Source organism: Pan troglodytes, chromosome 14 (assembly GCF_028858775.2).
Source record: "Pan troglodytes isolate AG18354 chromosome 14, NHGRI_mPanTro3-v2.0_pri, whole genome shotgun sequence".
NCBI lineage: Eukaryota > Metazoa > Chordata > Mammalia > Primates > Hominidae > Pan > Pan troglodytes.
This window is the reverse complement of record NC_072412.2, coordinates 103576442-103597408: the sequence shown is the minus strand read 5'-3', so window position 1 is coordinate 103597408 and position 20967 is coordinate 103576442. Positions and strand designations below refer to the sequence as shown.

The window sequence follows — 20967 nt, the reverse complement described above, 5'->3', positions numbered from 1 at the left end:
TAGCCATTTAAGTTTCTGCTGCAACGAGGGTCTATAAAACAAAAGCAATGTAATATAGTGAACAGAGCCATGACTAGTGTTAGACCTTGTTCTTCTAATCCTGGCTTCACTGGTAAGCAACACATGCTATCTTGGTTTGTAGTTCGCTACTGTGCATCTATATATCCCCGCTGAATTGTTTCTGACTCTATTAACTATGCCCAATATTAACATATAAATGATAGAGTCTGTCACACTCCACTCCAGAAATGTTATTTTTAACACCAGATTTCAGGGTGTCTGCAAAGTCTTAAAGGCATAACCACAATGTGGGGGTCCATGCTTGCATGTATTGAGATGCATTTTCCCAAATTCATCTGATTCTAAAAGGATATTCATTATATTCTCAACAATCTGAGAAATCACACAACCCTCAGCAAATTTATCCAAAAATTTGGCCACAATACACATAAACTATCTGAAGACCATTGACTTACTAGTCTGTGCAACAATATTGGTATGTTTTCTTAACATAGCAGCTGCAGTCTCAGAGAGGGTGACGATCACTTCAAGGGCAAGCTGGCGTTGCATATTGTTGAGGCTAGTGTCTCCACACAACTACAAAGACATATTTGTATACATTTAATAATTTAGATTAGTCCCTGAAAATAACAAACAGAACGTTTACTAACGTACTTAATTTACCTTTAGACTTAGCTGTAGAGTTGCTTCCAAGTGAGGACGCAAATACTTTGGAACAGTATCTGCAATCTCAACGAGGGATTTTAGGACAGAATCATCATTCTGGTAGCACGAGTCATTTACCGCCTAGAAAAGATGAAACAGAAAGTCGGTGCTGAAGATTCACTTTATAATGCCTCATTAGCCAAAAGATTCCTAAGATGCTGACAATAGAGAAATATTACTAAACTATTTTTCACTAAATAATTTAGCAATCTATATTATGCAAATGTTCTACCGGCAGGCACATGTATACCTTCCTTCTGATGGATGTTAACTAGAAACATTCAAAACAGATTTACATCTAAGTCAAAATGAAAATCAGTGAAACTATAATAACCATTACAATACTTAAGGCTGCCAAGGAATTACTTTTTTTTTTATAACCAGGAGTCCCTTTCCTTTGTCCTTTTATTTTTTCAGTGATAAGGTCTCGCTCTGTCGCCCAGGCTGGAGTGTGGTGGCACAATCATAGCTCACAGTACCCTCCAACTCTTGTGCCTCAGACTCCTGAGTAGCCAGGACAACATGTGTGGCCACCACACCTGGCTCTTCTGTCCTTTCTTATATCCATGCCCTAGTTTTTTTCATACACATAGTAAGTACTAGAACCTGTAATACATTTAAAGTGTCCAATATTACCCATTTTATTTATCTTGGATGTTAAGTCTGGTCACTGTGGTATTAAAGTATGCATTTTGTGTTTATCATTATCTATTTCAGAATAACAACTCTTAAAAGTTGTGGTAAACATTTTAACTTACTCTCAATCCAGAGGAAGAAAACCGGGATTAGATTTCAACAGTAACTAGAGATTTCAGATAATAAACTACTAAAGCAATAGTATGTTACAATTTATGTTCTGTCACGAAACTATCTTTTCATTGTGATAGCATGGGGAGAGAAGTTTCACTAAATCCTTTAAATAACTTATCATGTGGAAACCTTCAATTTTAGCTCCTCTAAATCCTCTCTAACTCAGTGGTTCTCAAGAGGAATGGTTTTCACCCAGGAGATATTTCTTGATGGTCACACGGTTGAGGATGGGCAAAGGCCATGGATACTAAATGTCCTGCACCTGTGACACAAGCACAAGGGACTTACATGATCTTCTCATTATGCATTTCACATTATTACAAATCCCAGACATTTATAAAAAGGAGAAAACTCTTTATAATGATCTGAACCTAGAAACTAACTCACAAATTATTTTTTGCCTGGTTTTAACAACTGTTATCCCCCCCTCCAATGTAACTACTGTATCAATCAAGAATGGATACATACAGGTGGAACATCCCAAATCCAAAATGCTCTGAAATCCTCAACTTTTTGAACACAGACACGTCACTCAAAGGAAATGCGCATTTGAGTATTTCGGATTTCTGACTTGAGATGCTCAACTGGTAAGTATAACACAAATACAGTGTTTCAAAATTTGAAAAGATTTTGAGATCCGAAACACTTCTACTCCCAAGCATTCTGAATAAGAGACACTCAACCTCTACTTTGCTTTGTTCAGAACCTTACTATTTTAGGAAATCTTATCACCAATTCTAATGGGAACTGTGGTGTTTGACTTGCCAATATCTTTGCTATTAGTCCAGTTTTAGCTATTGCATTTGTACAGATCACTTGGAAGCCACCTAGTCTATTATGTCTTCCAGTGTAGTCTTGTCTGACCATTTACATAAGGAGAAGCAAGCCATTTTATTTTAAGTTTCTTTGCATTTCTTTTTTGTATTAAGGCCATATATTAATATTCTAAAAAATTATGCATATATATTACATTACTTATGCATTTCATTTTTAGAAGAGTACATGAAAAATTACTAAAAGATTGCCATAAAAAAGGAGTTTGGAGTCTGACAAGGTTGGGAACCACTAACTTGTCCAATCTTTTAAATTTTAATTAATATAAAATTTTTTTCCCCAGGAGCATAGATTCAAGTTGCCCTGAATATATGCTCTATCTTGTCTAATCTTATTTTGCTTTCTGATTAAAGCAGAAAGTATTCTTAAAAATTAACATCCTTAACGATAATGTGAATTAACCATAAACTTACATTATAATACAAACTATTACACACCCTATAATTAAGAGTAGTTTCTCCTTATGTAAAATGGGCATTAAATCTCACAGGTTATTTGGTTGATTTGATGGAAATAATCTACATGACCATAAATTCAACAATAAGCATATAATTGCTTACAACATTTACATTACAGAAAAACTTTATAACTATAAATATTGTAAGAGACTAAAAAAGTCTTTCAAAGGCAGTAAACATAAGCTTAATGGAGACTGAGATTTGCATGTTTTGTTCACTGCTGTATGCCTAGCGCCAGAACATAACAGGCAATATGAATTTATTGCATAAATGATTGAATGCATTAAAGAACCAAATAAGATATAATTATGATTTATTCTATATTGCTTTCATACCTGTAGGAATCCCGGTAGCAAGTCTGCAAAATGTTTGAACAGAGCAACATTATGCTCATTTGCAAGTATAAATGCAGCTGTAGCTCTAGCAGATAACGTCCTGATCTAAAATCAAGAGGAAAAAATGTCAAACATGAGAAATTTTTGATAAACGCAAATTCAAGTTTTCTTACTCAAGATCAAATTATTCTTTATCAGTAAAACTGGTGTTTGTATTTTAAAGTATAAAAGTGAAAACAACCTCCTAATATACTAATTTCTTTCACAAATTAGATTAAAATAGATGGTTATATTAATAGGATTGAAATTATTTACCGACGGGTGTTCCTGATCTTGCATACACTGAACTAACATTCGTTTGATGACATCTAAATAGTGTTGTTGCTGGTTCCCAAAAATTCCAGGAAAGTTCCTAAAAGATAATCCAAACATTCTTTAAAAACTACATTATATTAATATCTTGGTAAAGTATGAGCTAGAATCTCTAATGAACTGTTTGTTTACCTGACTCAGTACGCATTAATCCATAGGTTGAACATCATCTACCCATTCTCTAAGCAATCCTGTTTTTGGGTTAAGTGAATGAAAACATACTGGAGAAGTCTGGGCTGGGAGTAGAGGCTACTCAGCAGCCCATTCCCAGCTACATGCTTTTATCCTTATTACTCTGTCTCAGTCGAAAGCTGACCTGGAGTGCAGGATGGGACAAGAGCAACCACAGGTTTTCAGATGAAAACTACATGAACTATGCTCTCCGGCCATCTGCATTCTCTAATCTGAATTACTGATATAAACAAAGATATATATGACAACTAAAGTAGAAAATGATACAAAGCCTAAAATGTGTATGATCTTGAGCACATTTTAGGTGTAGTAAAAAAATATAGCACAGTGGGGCAAAGAATAATCACTTAATTCTAAACTTAGACTATTTGGTTATAAATATACAGGTTTCTTAACATATTATAAAATTTGGTCACACAAGACCCAGAAAACATAATGGGGATTCACCTGCATTCTCCTTCTCCTCTTCAAGACACCATTATTAATGTGGCTTTTGAAAAGCTACATCCAGTATTGTGTTAATCTCCAAATAAAGGAGAGGAAACTGTTCAATAAAACTTTCAGAATCATAAAAGACAAAGAGAAAGCAAGCAAGCTGTAGAGAACCTTTGTGTACAAAAAAGATCATAATGTGAAATAAAAGGCCCTTTTAAAAAAAATTGCTTCCAATACAAATACAAACAAAACTTATGTAAAGGCATTATTTTCATTTTAAGTATAAGGTTAAATTAGGCTAAAATAATCAGTTAAAAGGTGTTTAGGGCATTCATTGAATCAAATGTCTCAAAAAACTAGATTAATGTATATACCAGAAAATGTGAAGGGCAGCTTCCCGCAGTCCCACATTTTGAGAGCTGACTGAATCAAAAAGGAACTTCAAACCTTCGGGCCACTGGTTATTGCCATCCTCATCTGAAAGTAAAGAAATCCAGACATAAAGTTGTGTAAGTCAGAACTTCAATATACTAGGAGTAAATCCTTTCATTTCATAAGCCTCATTCAAAACCTGGAGTAGTGAAAAATGTCACTTTTGCTATTTTTAAAAACTCCATAAAATTCTGTCCTTTAGCCATAAAAATGGCATCATAATCATGTTAAAAAAAAAAAAAAGACCAAACAAACCAACAAACCAAACAACTCTGTATTTGGGTTAGATAATCAGATATTAACAGAGGTTCTTCTTGTTTTTAGATGGAGTTTCACTTTTTTACCCAGGCTGGAGTGCAATGGCGCGATCTCGGTTGACTGCAACCTCTGCCTCCAGGGTTCAAGCAATTCTCCTGCCTCAGCCTCCCAAGTAGCTGGGATTACAGGCGCCTGCCACCATGCCTGACTAATTTTTGTATTTTTAGTAGAGACGAGGTTTTGCCATGATGGCCAGGCTGGTCTCAAACTCCTGACCTTGGGTGATCCACTTGCCTTGGCCTTCCAAAGTACTAGGATTACAGGCGTGAGCCACCACCGCACCTGGCTGGCAGAGGTTATTTCTAAGGAGTGGAATTTGAAGAGAAGGCAGCACTTTTAACTGTACAAATATCTGATTGACAGACTCCTTTATATATACCATTGCTATTAAAGAGTTGAAAAAGTAGGCAAAGCTAGTATTTGGTGGCAAGGTCTTGAAACCAAAGTAACAACTACTTTGGAACTTGAGAAGACATCAGGGTTAGAATCTCAGGACCCATACAGGGTGCTCACACTTTGCAGTTTGGTTCAAATAGTGCCAGAGGATGTTATTAATATGTTTACTATTTAACAAGATTAAGAGATTTTAAATAATACTTTATAATAAAAATGAGTGACCACAAAAATCTACTGTGCCACTTATAAGACTCTGGTTATATTGCCACAAAGACCTTAAGAGTTATACAACTTACAGATGAATTAAGGATGTTTTCTTTTTAAACGTCCCCCCATATTTGAACTTTTGTGAAATGACAATTGTGCTGCTAAGCTGACATTAAATGTTTCTTCAACCTAAAGATGATGCTTTGAGGGGAAATAAAATAGCAGCTTAAAAAAAAATCTATGAGAGCACTTTGAATACTTTGGAAAGGTTTGCATTGTTAAGTGTTTCTGAATGAGAAATGATGTCACCTATAACAATTCCTATCTGCATACTTAAAACTGGAAAGTAGAATTTTCTAAACAATTTAAAAATATTCAAAATTAGGGCTGGGCGCTGTGGCTCATGCCTCTAATCTCAGCACTTTGGGAGGCCAAGGTAGGCAGACCATTTGAGGTCAGGCATTTGAGACCAGGCTGGCAAACAGGGTGAAACCCAGTTGGCTCCATCTCTACTAAAAAAATACAAAAATTAGCTGGGCGTGTGGGAGGCTGAGGCAGGAGAATCACCTGAACTTGGGAGGTGGAGGCTGCGGTAAGCCATGATCACACCACTGTACTCAAGCCTGGGCAACAGAACAAAACTGTCTAAAAAAATTAATTTGAACTCATCTAAAATATAAAGAATTGACACATTCCCCATTAGTTTCTAAGAAATGGTTGACATAGGATACAATCTGCTAGCTGAATTGAACAAGGACTTACTGTATTACTGGTTGATGAGATTTTAAAATTAGTGTCATAATGTAGTATGCTCAATCAATAGCAATCTCCCATGTAACCTTGATCTTCATTTCAACTATTAAAAATGCCATCTAAACAAGCTGCGCTTACAACCACACTTATAAATCCCTGTCTAAAAAAAAAAAAAAAAAAGTGGTGGCCACACTCTCTTCTACGAGCAGGAAGTATGAAAATGAGTGGGACAAAACCCAAGACACCATGGAAGCTGTCATGGCCCTGGAGAAGAACTTGTACCAGGAACCAGGCCCTGTTGGATCTTCATGCCCTGGGTTCTGCCTGCACAGATCCCCATCTCTGTGACTTCTTGGAGAGCCACTTCCTAGATGAGGAAGTGAAACTCATTAAGATGGGTGACCACGTGACCAACCTCTGCAGGCTAGTTGGCTCCTATGTTGAGCTGGGCAAGTGTCTCTTCAAAAGGCTCATCATCAAACAACACTAAAAGCCCAGTGACCTCTGAGGGTCCCCCTCAAGGTATCAGGGCTTCTGCCTGACCCTCTCCCTCCAGCCATTAGGTAGCTTTTTAACCAAGCTGGAGCCCTCTCCCAGGCACTAGACCAAATGGAAATAAAGCTTTTTGCAGCAAGATAAAAAAGTAGCATGTTCAATTACATTACTATTATTTTTAGTTGACTAAAAAGGATGTTTACCTTTAGTAAAATGCATTTTTTTATGATGTTTGCCTTTTACCTCACTTAAAAAAATATTTTTTGGGCATTAAAAATGTACATAGTAGGCCAGGCGCAGTGGCTCATGCCTGTAATCCCATCACTTTGGGAGGCCGAGATGGGCAGATCACCTGAGGCCAGGAGTTCCAGACCAGCCTGACCAACATGGAGAAACCCTAAAAATACAAAAAAAATTAGCTGGGTGTGGTGGCGCGTGCCTGTAATTCCAGATACTTGGTATGCTGAGGCAGGAAAATCACTTGAACCTGGGAGGCGGAGGTTGCGGTGAGCCAAGATCGCACCACTGCACTCCAGCCTAGGCAATAAGAGCGAAACTCCGTCTCAAAAAAAAAAAAAAAAAATACATAGTATAGCTACGTAACAGTGTATGTATATATTTGTCACCACACATATACAACAGCAAAAGCACTGGAGTCACTGATTTTTAGTTCAACTGGCAAGTTTAATGTACAAAGTAGGTTATACCATTAATTAGCCTGTGCTTCTAAAACATTATAGATTTAGGAGAAAATGTAACTGCCAATTTTCAAGCAAATTACAAAATTACTTTTCCACATGGATTTTTTTTTCCTTTTTTTGAGACATAGTCTTGCTTTGTTGCCCAGGCTGGAGTGCAGTAGCGTGATCACCGCTTACTGCAGTCTCCAGCTTCTGGGGCTCAGGTGATTCTCCCATTTCAGCCTCCCAAGTAACTGGGACTACAGGTGCACACCATCACGCCCACTAATTTTTTGTAGAAACAGGGTTTTGCCATGTTGCCCAGGTTTGTCCTGAACTGCTAGACTCAAGCGATGTGCCCACCTCGGCCTCCTAAAGTGCTGAGATTACAGGTGTGAGCCACTGTGCCTAGCCTCACATGGGTATTTTGAATACCAATAGGTGAGTCCTATGACTGGATTTCACAAACATCTATCTGTAATTTCTGGCTCTAAATGCAAAATCCATAAGCACATTCATTTTAAACAGAATAAATGGTACTCAGGTACTTATGAATCTTACTCTAAAAGATTCCATTAAAAAAAAAAAAAAGGAAGGATATACCCATGTTCTTGGTAACATGAGTGCACCTGCATACACACCTATTAAATTCCTGGCCAGTTCTGCCGCAATATCACAAACTTTTTTCCTCATGCTAGATTGTGTTTCCATCTGAATAATCATGAGTAGCTCACTCTTGATGGCAGTCTGAACATCAGAGGGAAGTGCTGGATAGACTTCATCAAATGCAGAGGACAAGAGACGTCTTAGAAGAACGGCGGCCATTTGTCTAGCCTATAAACAGATAACATTGTTAATAACTAGATTCACTCTGCCATTGATGTATTTCACTGTTGTATTTTTATATTTCAAAAGCGCCTAATTTTCTAAAGAAGTAAATATATAACTCTTTCTAATTACATTAGTCTATTATACAGACTTATTTTGTTAGTGCCACAAAATAAGCCATTTGTACTTAAGGTGAGGAGAACTTCTAATCACATTACAATTCAATTAGGAACACATATTTTAGCAATGATAAACCTGTCTTTAATCCCTGTTTTTAACACATTATTTGGGAGAAAAACAAATCTTAAATTGTAAACCCTATAATGAATGCTCTTTTCCTACCTCTCTGTCTGGTCTCATTCTAGAATATCAAGCGCCTTTCCCACCCAACCTTAGGCTCCCAGCCTGACCTAACTTGTTACAAAACCGCCCTTTCATTAGCATCTTAGATAAAATGCTTCTTTCATGCAAACAAACACTACGAGTTCCCAATACCTAAAAAGTGCTAATCCATCTCAACATGTGTATTCTTGGATTTTCATTTTCAAATCTGTGTAATTAAGTTTGGCATTTTCTGTATAACATTTCTTGAGATTATCAAAAGAAAAGCTAAGACAAATGCCATTCTAAAATTTTATCAAATCAAGCCAATAAACTATTGGGAATATTGAACCTAATCTTTCCTGCTCTCGATTTCCCCAAGCTGATGTTACTCATTATCACTATAATTACTTTGGGAATTTGACCAACAAAAAATGTTAAGCTACACAAATAAAATTGGCTATTTTTTTCCTCCATTACTTTTCACCGAGAAATCTTTTTACTGAAACATTTATGGTAGGTAGAAACCTTTACAAATATTTAACATGTTCTAGAAAGAATTCAAAATGGTTACAATTCTTATAAAAGTGGTTAAAACTCATGTGCAATTCTTCTCACACATATACCAAAAACTATAAAGCCACAATCAAGATGCTGTCACTAATTCATAACAATCATCTAATTCTTAAATCTAGTTAAGATTTAAATAAGGCTTAATACAAGTTATTAAAAAAAATTCAGTATTCTTGGCTTTAAAATTTGTTTACTAACTTGCACTAATCTTCAAGAATTAAAACAGTCATCTGTTTTTAGTGATAGAAGTTACCCTATATAGGGTTCTTCATATTTGACATCCATTTTGAGTTACAGAAAAGAATAGGTTACAAAAGCAAAGAAGTACCTCTTGTCATCTAGAAAAAAAAAATTGGGATACTTTTATATGGCTTTTAAAGTGGTTGAGAGAACATGAAGTTGCTAGTCTAAACTGACTGACTTCATCTGCTTAGAGAAAACTGACTGACTGGAAGAAGTCAGGTGAAACATAATGTAAAAGTTTAGTGTGACTTATTTCCATCAAGGATAAGCATTTTATATACAGTTTGCTAGCAAAAAAAGTCTTACACTACAAACTCTAAATGTAATGTTTTGTAGGTAGAATAGTTTTCTAGACTTGGGTATTTTTATACCTTTTCTAAAGTAAACAGATATTCAATGGCATTCAATGTTTATGAGGATATTAACTTATAATCGGGGGGACGGTGGGGGGGGGGTGGAATTAGCTACAAAATGCCTCAATCAGTAGTAGGAAACTATAAAATCCTAGGAAATAGCCTTGTTTTTACCACAGGGAAAAGTAATTCTTAAAATTAAAACAAATTTGAATTTGGTATAGGAACTAGGTAATTAGCTAAAAACCATGATTCTAATAAAATATTCTAGAAAATGTCTCTGTTCCTAAGTATATCTTTAGTACATACATTTCATCCAGAGATGGTTATAAGCATAAATTTTTAAAGATGGGAAAAAAATATTTTTTCAAAACATTGATAACACATCAAAACACTGAACTAATTTACTTCTTTAGAATAAATTGTTTCAAGGAAAGAAAACTTTTAGCTGCAAAAAGCACTTAAATTAGGCTGGGCGTGGCGGCTCATGCCTGTAATCCCAGCACTTTCGGAGGCTGAAGGGGGTGGATCACTTGAGGTCAGGAGTTCGAGACCAGCCTGGCCAACATGGCAAAACCCCATCTCTACTAAAAATACAAAAATTAGCCAGGTGTGGTGGCGCATGCCTGTAATCCCAGTTACTCGGGAGGCTGAGGCAGGAGAATTGCTTGAACCCAGGAGGCAGAGGTTGCAGTGGGCCGAGATGGTGCCAGTGCACTCAAGCCTGGGCAACAGAGTGAAACTCCATCTCAAAATCAATCAATCAAATCAAATCACTTTAATTTAATAATTCTTATGCAATTACTTATAAAACCATTAACCTTCATCTACCCTGGACACATTATCTTATGCGGAAAAAAGGCAATTCTCATTCTTAATACAAAGTACTTCAAAAAATTACATTATAACTCCTAAGTAGCTTTTAGCAAATAATAAGTACAAAGTTCTAGTAAAGTCTATGTGGTTAATCACAATTCTCATTTCTCTAATTTCTACTATGATCATCATCTAATAACTTATTTTCTAAGAATGTAATAGTCACAAATATTAAGGTAGTACCTCTTCAGCAGCTGTTGTATTTCTGATGGCTTGTAAGAGGAATGTGATCTTTGACTGGCCTGGGATATTCTCATAGGTTTCCTGCATGGAAAAAAAAAATGGTTAGGAAAGAATGTTAGGAAACTTCATGAGTAAACCAGTGAAAGAAATAAACAGTGGGAAGGATGCATGAGAAATTATTTAATCTAGGTCTGGTGTTAACACCTTCTGTGACATGAAATACACTTCAGATACGTTAGGGAAGAGATGTCCAAAGGGTTACTTATCAAGTTCCTTTCTACATATATCTCTTAAACAAATGTTTCTAATGTGTGTGCATGTTTTCCCAACTTATGCTCCCTGGTTAACAAAACTCAAGGCCTAAGAGGGCCAAAAAATTGCCAAATGTGACTTAAGCCATTGTGCTGCAAACTTTAGGGCTCACTTAAAATCACCTTACATCATGAGAAACTGTTTCGTTAACATTTTTAGACTGGATGATGTACAACTGGTTCAAATTACCACTGCTTAGAACCACCAGACACACACCTGGAAGTAAGTCAGAGAAACAAAGTATTCAAATCCTTTATGCTACATTTTCTTCCAAGCAAGGATCATACTAAAACCTTACTACATAGATAAATGAATGTGGTCAGGATAAATTCGGCCAGGAGGCTTTATCGTCTTTTGTAGATCTATTAGCAAGAGGTTTGTGACTCAGGACACTCTATCCTCTGCTAATAATGTAAAATCACAACAAATTGGTTAACAATAAAAAGTTGACACCAATTAAAAGACAGATGATCAGAACAGATTAAAAAACAAGAACCAACTATATGCTGCCCAGAGAAGTGCAGATTCATATGCAAGAATTCTGATGGTATTTGTTCACTGTGGAAAAGAAATCAATTTAAGTACACTTGGAATTGCTTACTCTAAGAAGCCTCTTAGTAAATAGATAATCCATTCTTATCTAGCAATTTAGAGTTGAGTCTAATGTGGGTAACATTGATTTCTTTAGAGCTTACCTGCTCTCATTGCTACCATACCTCTATACGTGGCTTCTCTGGAACAAAGTGACAAGGGAGGAAAAACAAGGCTATTTTGAATCCACATGTAGCTTAAACCTTTTACTAAGTGCCCCATGGCATCCATGAGATATTAACAGATAAGGAAATAAAGGCTTATAAGTTAATGACTTGCCTAAGATCATAGACAATGAATAGCAGACAGAACTCTGGTCCTCTAAGGCCAACCATATTCAAAATCTCTCTGGTACTGAAAGCTCTGTTTCACTTCATTAAACAACCAGTTCTATTTATGCAGTGCTACACAGTTTTCAAACTTTTCAAACATATCTGTCTGGGGAAGAACAGATTTTGGGGGAAAGGAGAATTCAAGATCTTCTGATAACCTCAAGTTCCCATTCTAGTAAAAAGCACACAGGATCTTAACAATGCTGAAAACTGTGCCAAAAAGTATTCACAGCCGAGGAGAGAAGATGGTTTGAATTTATTTATCCAGAAGAGATAATTTATGTAAAGATATTCACAAGCTGAATGCAAAAATGGTTATGTACCTTTGAGACTTTTCACTTAATATTTACCAAAGCAACTCCTTATACCAGCAGTATGTTTTCATTTAAAAAGTATCTCACTATACAATAAAAAGCACCCAGCTTAGCCACTTAAACACTGGTAATGTGATCAATGTTTAACACTTAAATTTTCAGTGGTCTAAATAAAGTTTTTGCAAAAACTTTTTTTTTTTTTTTTGAGATGGAGTCTCACTCTGTCGCCCAGGCTAGAGCGCAGTGGTGCGATCTCGGCTCACTGCAATCTCTGCTGCCCAGGTTCAAGAGATTCTCCTGCCTCAGCCTCCTCAGTAGCTGGGATTACAGGCGCCTGCCACCGCGCCCGGCTAATTTTTTATTTTTAGTAGAGATGGGATTTCACCATCTTGGCCAGGCTGGTCTTGAACTCCCGACCTCGTGATCCACCTGCCTCGGCCTCCCAAAGTGCTGGGATTACAGTCATGAGCCACCGCGCCCAGCCATAAACTTCTCTACTAGGCTATCACTGTCAGAAAACCTAATATAAATCCTGAGGCTCCCTACTCTTGCCCAGGCGGAACTGTTGGTGTGACTATGCTAACTCTAGTAGACTTAACAATTGACCCAACTTAACATTGGGTCAAATATTAAACTCTACTCCATAATGAATTAGAAGCCAATGGTGGGAGAGTTTAGTACGAGTGACAGATGATGTCTGTTGAGAGGGTTCTCTCCATGTGATATGTTCCACTGTGGTAATCCAAATATAGTATTACATCAATACCATCACAATGGTCAAGGATAATGGTTAAACAGTCTAAGTTCCACACAGACAGGGATGGTAACTCTTTATCTTTGTATCTAAGTACGCAGCATATTAGCGTATGAGAATTATAAAGACTGTTTCTAATACTATTCCTAGCACTAGTCCAGTTAGGTTCAGTGAATGTTACCAGTTGTGGCAAACAAAATTTCAATTTGATTTGATTCCACCTTATACAATTTACACAATGCAAAGACTTCTCCTCTGCCTCTTCCCTGCCCACGAAGAAGAAATGCTCATATGTACTCATCTCATTCCATAAATATTTATAGTGAGCCTACCTTGTATGAGGAAAAGTAAAAGAGGGGACACATGACTTTTATCTATTAACACCCTGGTTCCTCAACAATCAGGTATATTTTTCAATGTTATCCTCTGTCTATTGAAATCTCAACAATGGGCTGGGTGTGGTGGCTCATGCCTGTAATTCCAACACTTTGGGAGATGGGAGGATCACTTGAGGCCAGGAGTTCAAGACCAGCCTGGGCAACACAGCAAGACCCTGTCTCTACAAAAAACACTCAATGAAATTCTCTATTAGAGTCAATGAGGAACAAATTCTGTATGGAGAACCTTAGTAAGAAAATAAAATCCATGCATATGATTAATACATACTTAAGCTTATGTCATATAAAAATGTCTAGTGATAAATACCATGAATACTGTACTTTGCACTACTTGTCAACTATTTATTCAATGGTTTATTCACGTTATTGTATTCTGAGACCCAGGGACATTCACATACGTTTCTTCAAATGAGAAACATTTTCTATAAAGTTAAAGAGAAATATCCTTACAGATTAAAAAAAAAAAATAGAAATAAACTATAAAGCCTACTAAATGGCGTATACGACGAAAAAAGTTTTAACTTTTTAGAGTTTTGATGTCTCTTCAATGATTTCAACCAAATATATAACCATATTTGAATACAAAAGAAGTCACCTTAGTCAACAGTTTGGTATTTATGTGTCGACTAAGTATTTTTATTTTGAATGAGTAAATTACAAAGATATTTACTGAGCCCTGGCCAATTTTTCAGTTCATAGAAAATATTTCTATATTTGCTGTATCAGACTTAATGCTAATTTTATTTCATTTGATTTCTTATAAAACGCTTATTTCATTAGGCAAAAAAGAAAGGGGCATTCTATGGCACCAGAGAGCTTCTCTTAACATTTACTTTTTTGGGGGTCAAATTAGAAAATTCTGTATCACAGTACTTAGTTTACATATTAATATATTCTCAGGATATACAAAGAAAGTAAAAACCTAGTATCTGAATGTTTTCACTAGGAATAAAGAGACTAAGAGAATAACAGTACTTATTTCCAATTGTTCTTTATGAGAAAATGTGCTGAATGCTGATAACTATCCCCAAAGTGATGTAAGTGATAAAAGATTTACAACAGGCACCAATTGGAATTCAAGCTAAACCAGACACTGGTATTTAGTTCAATAGAAGAGAGATTCCCCACTAGGCTTGACAATAGAGACTTAAGCAACTGGAGGGAACAGAGAGAATTAAACTAGCTTACTAATTACAATGCTGTTCTGCTTTGTAACACATGAAAATTTCTATTATTTTCATGCTGGGATTAAAAAGTTATTTTGGCGAAAAATTATCTCAAGAGTTACCAGAAAGCATTAATTTTTTTTTTTAAAGCATCATCATATCCCCAAGGCAAACTGGTGCAATACATGCATATCACTTCTAGGAACAAATGCTACTTTTCAGTATTCTACAAGCAAACCTGGCAAAGTATGCAAAGATAGGTATACATGTACTCCTGTGCATAGTACTATTTTTAAAAGAGCAGGTCACTGGAAACCGCAATATCCATTTCATGGAGGGTTGCTTATATAAATATCTATCCATATGATGTATAATCTATAGCTGACCAAAACCTCACTTATGAGGCAATGTGAAATATAGAGTGAAAAATTCAAGTTGCAAAATAGTGTAAATAGTATTATAAGCCCATTAAGTAAAAAATGAATGTGTATGTTAAATTTTCAGGGAAGATTCAAGAGACACTTACAAGCGGTCACCTTTGGGAAACGGGATAAGAAACGATTCACTGTTTGAATTTTTACCCTGAACATGTATTACATGTATAATAAATAAAAACTTAATGAAGTGAATAGTAGAAAATGCCTTTTCACATAGAACCGAATTTTGGGTGTGTTTACTTCACTTAATATAAAACCCCTAAGTGTAACCAGCATATCCACCATCTATTCAAAACAACGATTACCACCGTCGTTTCAAAGACACCTGGAAAAGTCTTCAGGCCTGAGTTCAGAAGAGGACTTGCAGTCAATTTCATTGGCTACATGTAAAATTAATTTTTGTTATTTAAAAATATCCGGCTGAACATCCTTCACTTAATCTTATGAAACTCTACAATCGCATGGTTGCAAAAACCCCATATATAACCAAGTTTGGCGGTCAGCTAAGAAACTGGAAAGTTTCTCCCTCCCCTGGAAGTATCCCACAAGAATCGTGGTCTCAACGCTGAAAATGTAACATCAGTCTTCTAGTGAACTTGGTAAATGAGCTTACAGATATATTTAAAATACTGTCACTTGAAAGTCTCTCCACATTTTGGAGGCCAGGAACAAGAGGTGGTTTGAAAAAAAGAGATTACGGTTAGATTTAATGAAGTTGAAGACTTAAACATATGGTACTGGCCCAGTTAAACAACGGAAGTCCCACTACATCCCATTTATCCCACGATTCTCTAGAGAGCAAAGAAAATTTGTCTGAAGAGCAGAGTAAGTGTATTATAAGCCCAGAGTAAGGTGGAAACTGCATAGGAAGAAACCCTAAAGGCAACTTCACAAAACTGGAGGTGGGAGGGGGTAGGGAAATCTGGCTTCTGATGTTAGGAACTAGAATGAGAAAGAACTAAATGGAAAAAGGCAGTAGGGACAAGGCAGGGCACATATTTAAAAAGAGAGGGATAGACGGTGTGGGAGATGAGCAGGGGGTAGAAGCAGGCGTGACGGGTCAGGTAGCAGCCAGGGTTTGGGAGACCCACAGCGCTAGGCTGGGTGGAGACAGCGGCTGGAAGGGCGGTGGGGGCTCCCGCTGGGAGAAAGCGGGAAAGGGGCAAGCGGGGAGCTGGGAAGGGGGGTGGCCAGCGAAGTTGGGGCCCGGGGCCCGCCCGGCACCCCACACCTGGACGGGGGCTGCGCGTCGGGAGCGGCCGCACGTGGGTGCGAGCGGCGGCGGGGAGGTAACTGGTGCCAGGCGCCGCGGCAGCAATGGCCGGAAAAGCCCGGGGGCACGACCGGGAGCCGCGGGCCGCCTCACACGTGGGCTGCGCGGCCGCCGCCCGCCGGGCCCAGCCTGCGCGGTCGCCGCGGACCGGCCGAGGCCCGGTGCGGCTGGCGTCGGTAAAGGGTCGGCGCGCCGGCCAGGGCGCGGAGACTGGGGCGGCGAACTCGGTTACCTCTGCCTGTTTCCGGACCACATTGTCGGGGCTGAGCAGGTTTCCCAGGAGCAGGTAGAACTGTTGCTGCTCCGCCGCGGCCGCCGCCATTGCGCTAGGCGTGAGAGAGAAGGAGGGAGGGGAGACAGGAGCCGTGAGGCGCGCTCGCGGGCCGCGGGAGGGGCGGGGGCGGGCCCAGCGCGGGGACCGGCACCAGCGGCGGCGCGGGGCTTGGAGGGGGCCGGGCGGGAAGGGCGGGGCAAAGGGGAAAGGGGAGGACGGGGCGGGGCCTCGCGGCCTCTCACCCCGCCGCGGCCGCCGGCGCCGGCGCCTCACTGGCCTTGGGCGCAGGGGGGCGGGGCCGAGGACGCCTCCTCGGGGGCCGCGCTGATTGGCCACGCACCCTGCGGTGCCGTCAGTGGCCGCGCATCGGGGGCCGCCGGCTGTGCGCGGGTTGGGTAGGCTGGCGGCTTCGCAGCCGGGCCAGGGCTGGGATCGGGGTTGAGGTCGAGGTCGAGGCCTGGGCTGGGGCCAGGGCTGCGTCGCGGGGACAGCGGGAGGAGCCGGCCGGCGGGCCCGGCCGCGGCAAGGGGCCTGAGGCCTGGCCCGGGAGGAGGGGCCAGCCGCTGAGCGCGGGAGATTTCGGCGCCGCGGGCTGGTCGGCCTCCTTCTCGCGACCCCCGGCCCCTCCCCGTGGCCGCTGGAGCAGGCCCACCCCTTTGGTCCCTCGCTCCCTGGGATCCAGCCCTTCACCCACCCCCAGGAAGGCAGTCCCTTTAGACCCACTTTCTACGTACCTTCCACTCACGGACTTCTCGCTTTCAGACCCTCCGACCTCCCCCAGGGCTGTGGACTCAGGGCGCCCCTTCCTCCCGTCGCGCTCGCCAGTGACTCACGCCTGGGGCTTGCCCGGAAGAGGGGTTACTCAGCCCGGGGCTGTCCCGCCAGGCCGCCCGTCCCCAGCCCGCGGTCGTCTTCGGATGTACACGTAGCAAACATGCCCCCACCCCAGGATCTGTGACTGTTCCCTTGAATCCCTTGTTTAGGGATTGTGTTCTCGCAATGATTGGGGAACGTCAAGAGAGACACCTTTCTTCCTAAAGGAGCCCTGGTTTACGGGGCTGATTATCTCAATCTCAGTCTAGGAACCTAGAGGCGTAATTTCAATTTCAGCATTCTAATGCGCAGATAATACACGCGATGTTCTTTAACTCCTGGGGCTGCCAAAGGCAGAGAGCAGTGTACAAATCAGAGGGTACTTCTGTTGAGACCCTGTTGTATCCAATACATTGGGCTAAGGGTGTCAGTGGAAGCCTTGCTCTGTCGCCTAGGCTGGAGTGCAGTGGCGCGATCTCGGTTTAGTGCAACCTCTGCCTCCCGGGTTCAAACAATTCTCATGCCTCAGCCTCCCAAGTAGCTGGGATTACAGGCATGTTCCACCATGCCCAGCTAACTTTTTTGTATTTTTAGTAGAAACGGGGTTTCACCAAGTTGGCCCAGTTGGTCTCGAACTCCTGACCTCAGGCGATACCAGCCCCCCCCGCCCTCCCCCCGCCTCGGCCTCCCAAAGTGCTAGGATTACAGGCATGAGCCACTGCGCCCAGGTACAAAAACAATTCATTTCTGCCCCAAAGGGACACTACATCTCTAGTGAGGAGGTTTCATACTGGGTGAGATGGAAGAGTAGTTCTACACTGCTGGCAGTACATAGTATTTAACTTAGGGAATTTAATTTCCTGTTGGCTATTCTGCTGCAGTTCTGCTCTTTGAAAGTCAAAACATTTGCTCTTTGGTGAATGATTTTAAATCTTGGCCACTGTGTTCAGAATCTGGGCTGAGCCCTGGGATCCACGTGCAATTGGGATGGCCAGCCAAGATTTTTTTCTAAAGGATTCTAATTGATTCCTAGAGAAAATTCTCTTAGAAAGTTTTGGGCCATGACAATGATGGGTTCTCTACAGGAGGTCTGCAGACCTATCTTTGTTGAATTTATATTTCTTAGATGTGACAAGTTTTCATTCTTATGCCACGTTATTTCTTCTAGACAAACCACTATGCACATTACTTTGGGGCAGCTTTTTTTTGTTTGATTTTGATTTTTTTTTTTTTTTTTTTTTTTGTGGGTGGTTGGGGTGTCTGGATTCTGAGGAGGTTTCATCATCAGCCAAGGTTATTAAGGTTTTAAGAATTACAGGCTGGGCAAGGTGGCTCACGCCTGTAATCCCAGCACTTTGTGGGGGCCGAGGTGGGCGGATCACCTGAGGTCAGGAGTTCGAGACGAGCCTGGCCAACATGGTGAAAGCCCGTCTTTACTAAAAATACAAAAATTAGCCAGGTGTGGTGGTGGTGGGCGCCTGTAATCCCAGCTACTTGGGAGGCTGAGGCAGGAGAATCACTTGAACCTGGGAGGCGGAGGTAACAGTGAGCCGAGATCGTGCCATTGCACTCCAGCCTGGGTGATAGAGCAAGACTCCGTCTCAAAAAAAAAAAAAAAGAATTTCAGACAAAAACAACTCATTCAAATGACTAGGTTAACAGTGAAATATGATAAATTGCCTAGAGGCTGCTTAGGGCATGGCCCGATCTCCAGTTACTTTTTAACACCTGTTGCGGTATGTGTTTCTATTGGCAATGAGTCTGTAGGTTACATATATTTGCTTAATAGTTACTAAATAATAGAAATTCCAATCAAGTTTGCAGATATTTGTTACTATTATTATTATTGTTATTATTATTATTTTGAGACAGAGTCTCACTCTGTTGCCCAGGCTGGAGAGCAGTGGTGTGATCTCACTGCAGCCGCCACTTCTTGGGCTCCAGCGATCCTCCCACCTCAGCCCCTCCAAGTAGCTGGTCTGCAGGCACAAGCCACCACACCTGGCTAATGTTTCTAGTTTTGGTAGAGATGGGGTCTTCCTGTTACCCAGGCTGGTCTCAAACTCCTGAGCTCGGGCGATCCTCCCACTTTGGCCTCCCAAAGTGCTAGGATTACAGGCCTCCGCCACCACACCCGGCTAGGAGCTTGTTTTTTAACGAGGCAAAGCGTAAACCTAAGATTATTTCAGGCAGGCTAAAAACAAAACAATTTTGTATTAGTGGTGACATCAACTGCTAGAACACGAAATCACAGCCCAGCCTTATTTTAACATTTTAAATATCCAATCAAAAGGGAAGGAGAAGAATTTTAAGGTTAATGAATGAAGAGACCACCCCGCCACCCAAAACGGGAGAAATTCCAGTAAACTTGGGGTAGATAGCAGATGTCCTGACAATGGAGACTGGTTCTGGTGTCCAGAAAACCTCCTAGGTGGGGACTGTATTTTCGGTAGCAGGCTTGCCATTTTGAAGAGTTTATAATGCTCAGCCTTCTGGGAAGTTTACTGCACTTAGAAGCCCATTTCCCATAGACAGTGTCCTTATTGTTTATAAGAGTATCATTTTCTTATAAGAAAATAACTCAGAGGCTGGGTGCAGTGGCTCACGTCTGTAATCCTAGCACTTTGGGAGGCGGGTGGATCCCCTGAGGTCAGGAGTTTGAGACCAGCCTGGCCAACAGGGCGAGACCCCGTCTCTACTAGAAATACAAAAAAAAATCAGCTGGGTATGGTGGCGCATGCCTGTAATCCCAGCTACTCTGGAGGCTAAGGCAGGAGAATCGCTTGAACCCAGGAGACAGAGGTTGCAGTGAGCCAGTATCATGCCACTGCACTACAGCATGGGTGACAGAGTGAGACTCCCTCTCAAAAAAAAAAAAAAAAAAAAAAAGAAGATAAAAGAAAATAACTAAGATATTCCATAAAAGCAGCCTGCAGGAGTATAGATTTATTTATTTCCCAAGGAGATCAAATGGTGGAAGGTAAAGAGCCTTGAACTTGAGTCTAGGGGATTTGTATCTTTAGTCTCTTACTAGCTGTGTAACCTTGAGTGCTTAATGTCGCTAAGCCTCAATTTCTCATCTATAAAATGGGGATAATAAAAAGTATATTATTAATCATAAAAGTTCTTCTAGCATTAACTTATAATTGGAAGTAAAAATGCAAGGATAGAAAACTTTGAGTTTTGCTTACTCCGTATTCGCTGCCATTTGCTTTGGCCGCATTAAAATAAAAAAACAAAAACAAAACTGCCCCGAAGTAATGTACTTAGTGGTTTATCTTGTGAATGGCCAGCTCCTTTCCCTTGCAGTTTATTAGACTTGGCACTACTTCCATTAAGTGCTGGAGGCAAATTTGCTTGGAGCATTTGCAACCCTTTACGAAAAGGGTGAGGTTGGGGGAAAGAAAACAAAGTCTCTCTCAACTGCTACTTGAAATCTAGGTAGTTTAGGATTTTTGCTGTTAGGAAGTACTGCACAGCCTG

General features: G+C 40.3%; 1 protein-coding gene across 20 annotated transcripts in view; it reads right to left on the bottom strand.

Moving 5' to 3' along the window:
- IPO5 (importin 5) overlaps positions 1–20967 on the bottom strand; it is a 69223-nt gene that overhangs the window by 29339 nt on the left and 18917 nt on the right. For 9 of the 20 annotated variants that reach the window (XM_016924982.4, XM_054664809.2, XM_016924983.4 and 6 more), the window contains 8 exon segments: positions 16630–16723; positions 10821–10901; positions 8085–8277; positions 4537–4639; positions 3479–3575; positions 3164–3268; positions 685–807; positions 477–597 (listed from right to left, as the gene is read on the bottom strand). In XM_016924982.4, coding sequence (XP_016780471.1) covers positions 477–597; positions 685–807; positions 3164–3268; positions 3479–3575; positions 4537–4639; positions 8085–8277; positions 10821–10901; positions 16630–16723 — 917 coding nt within the window. 20 annotated transcript variants of the gene reach the window in all.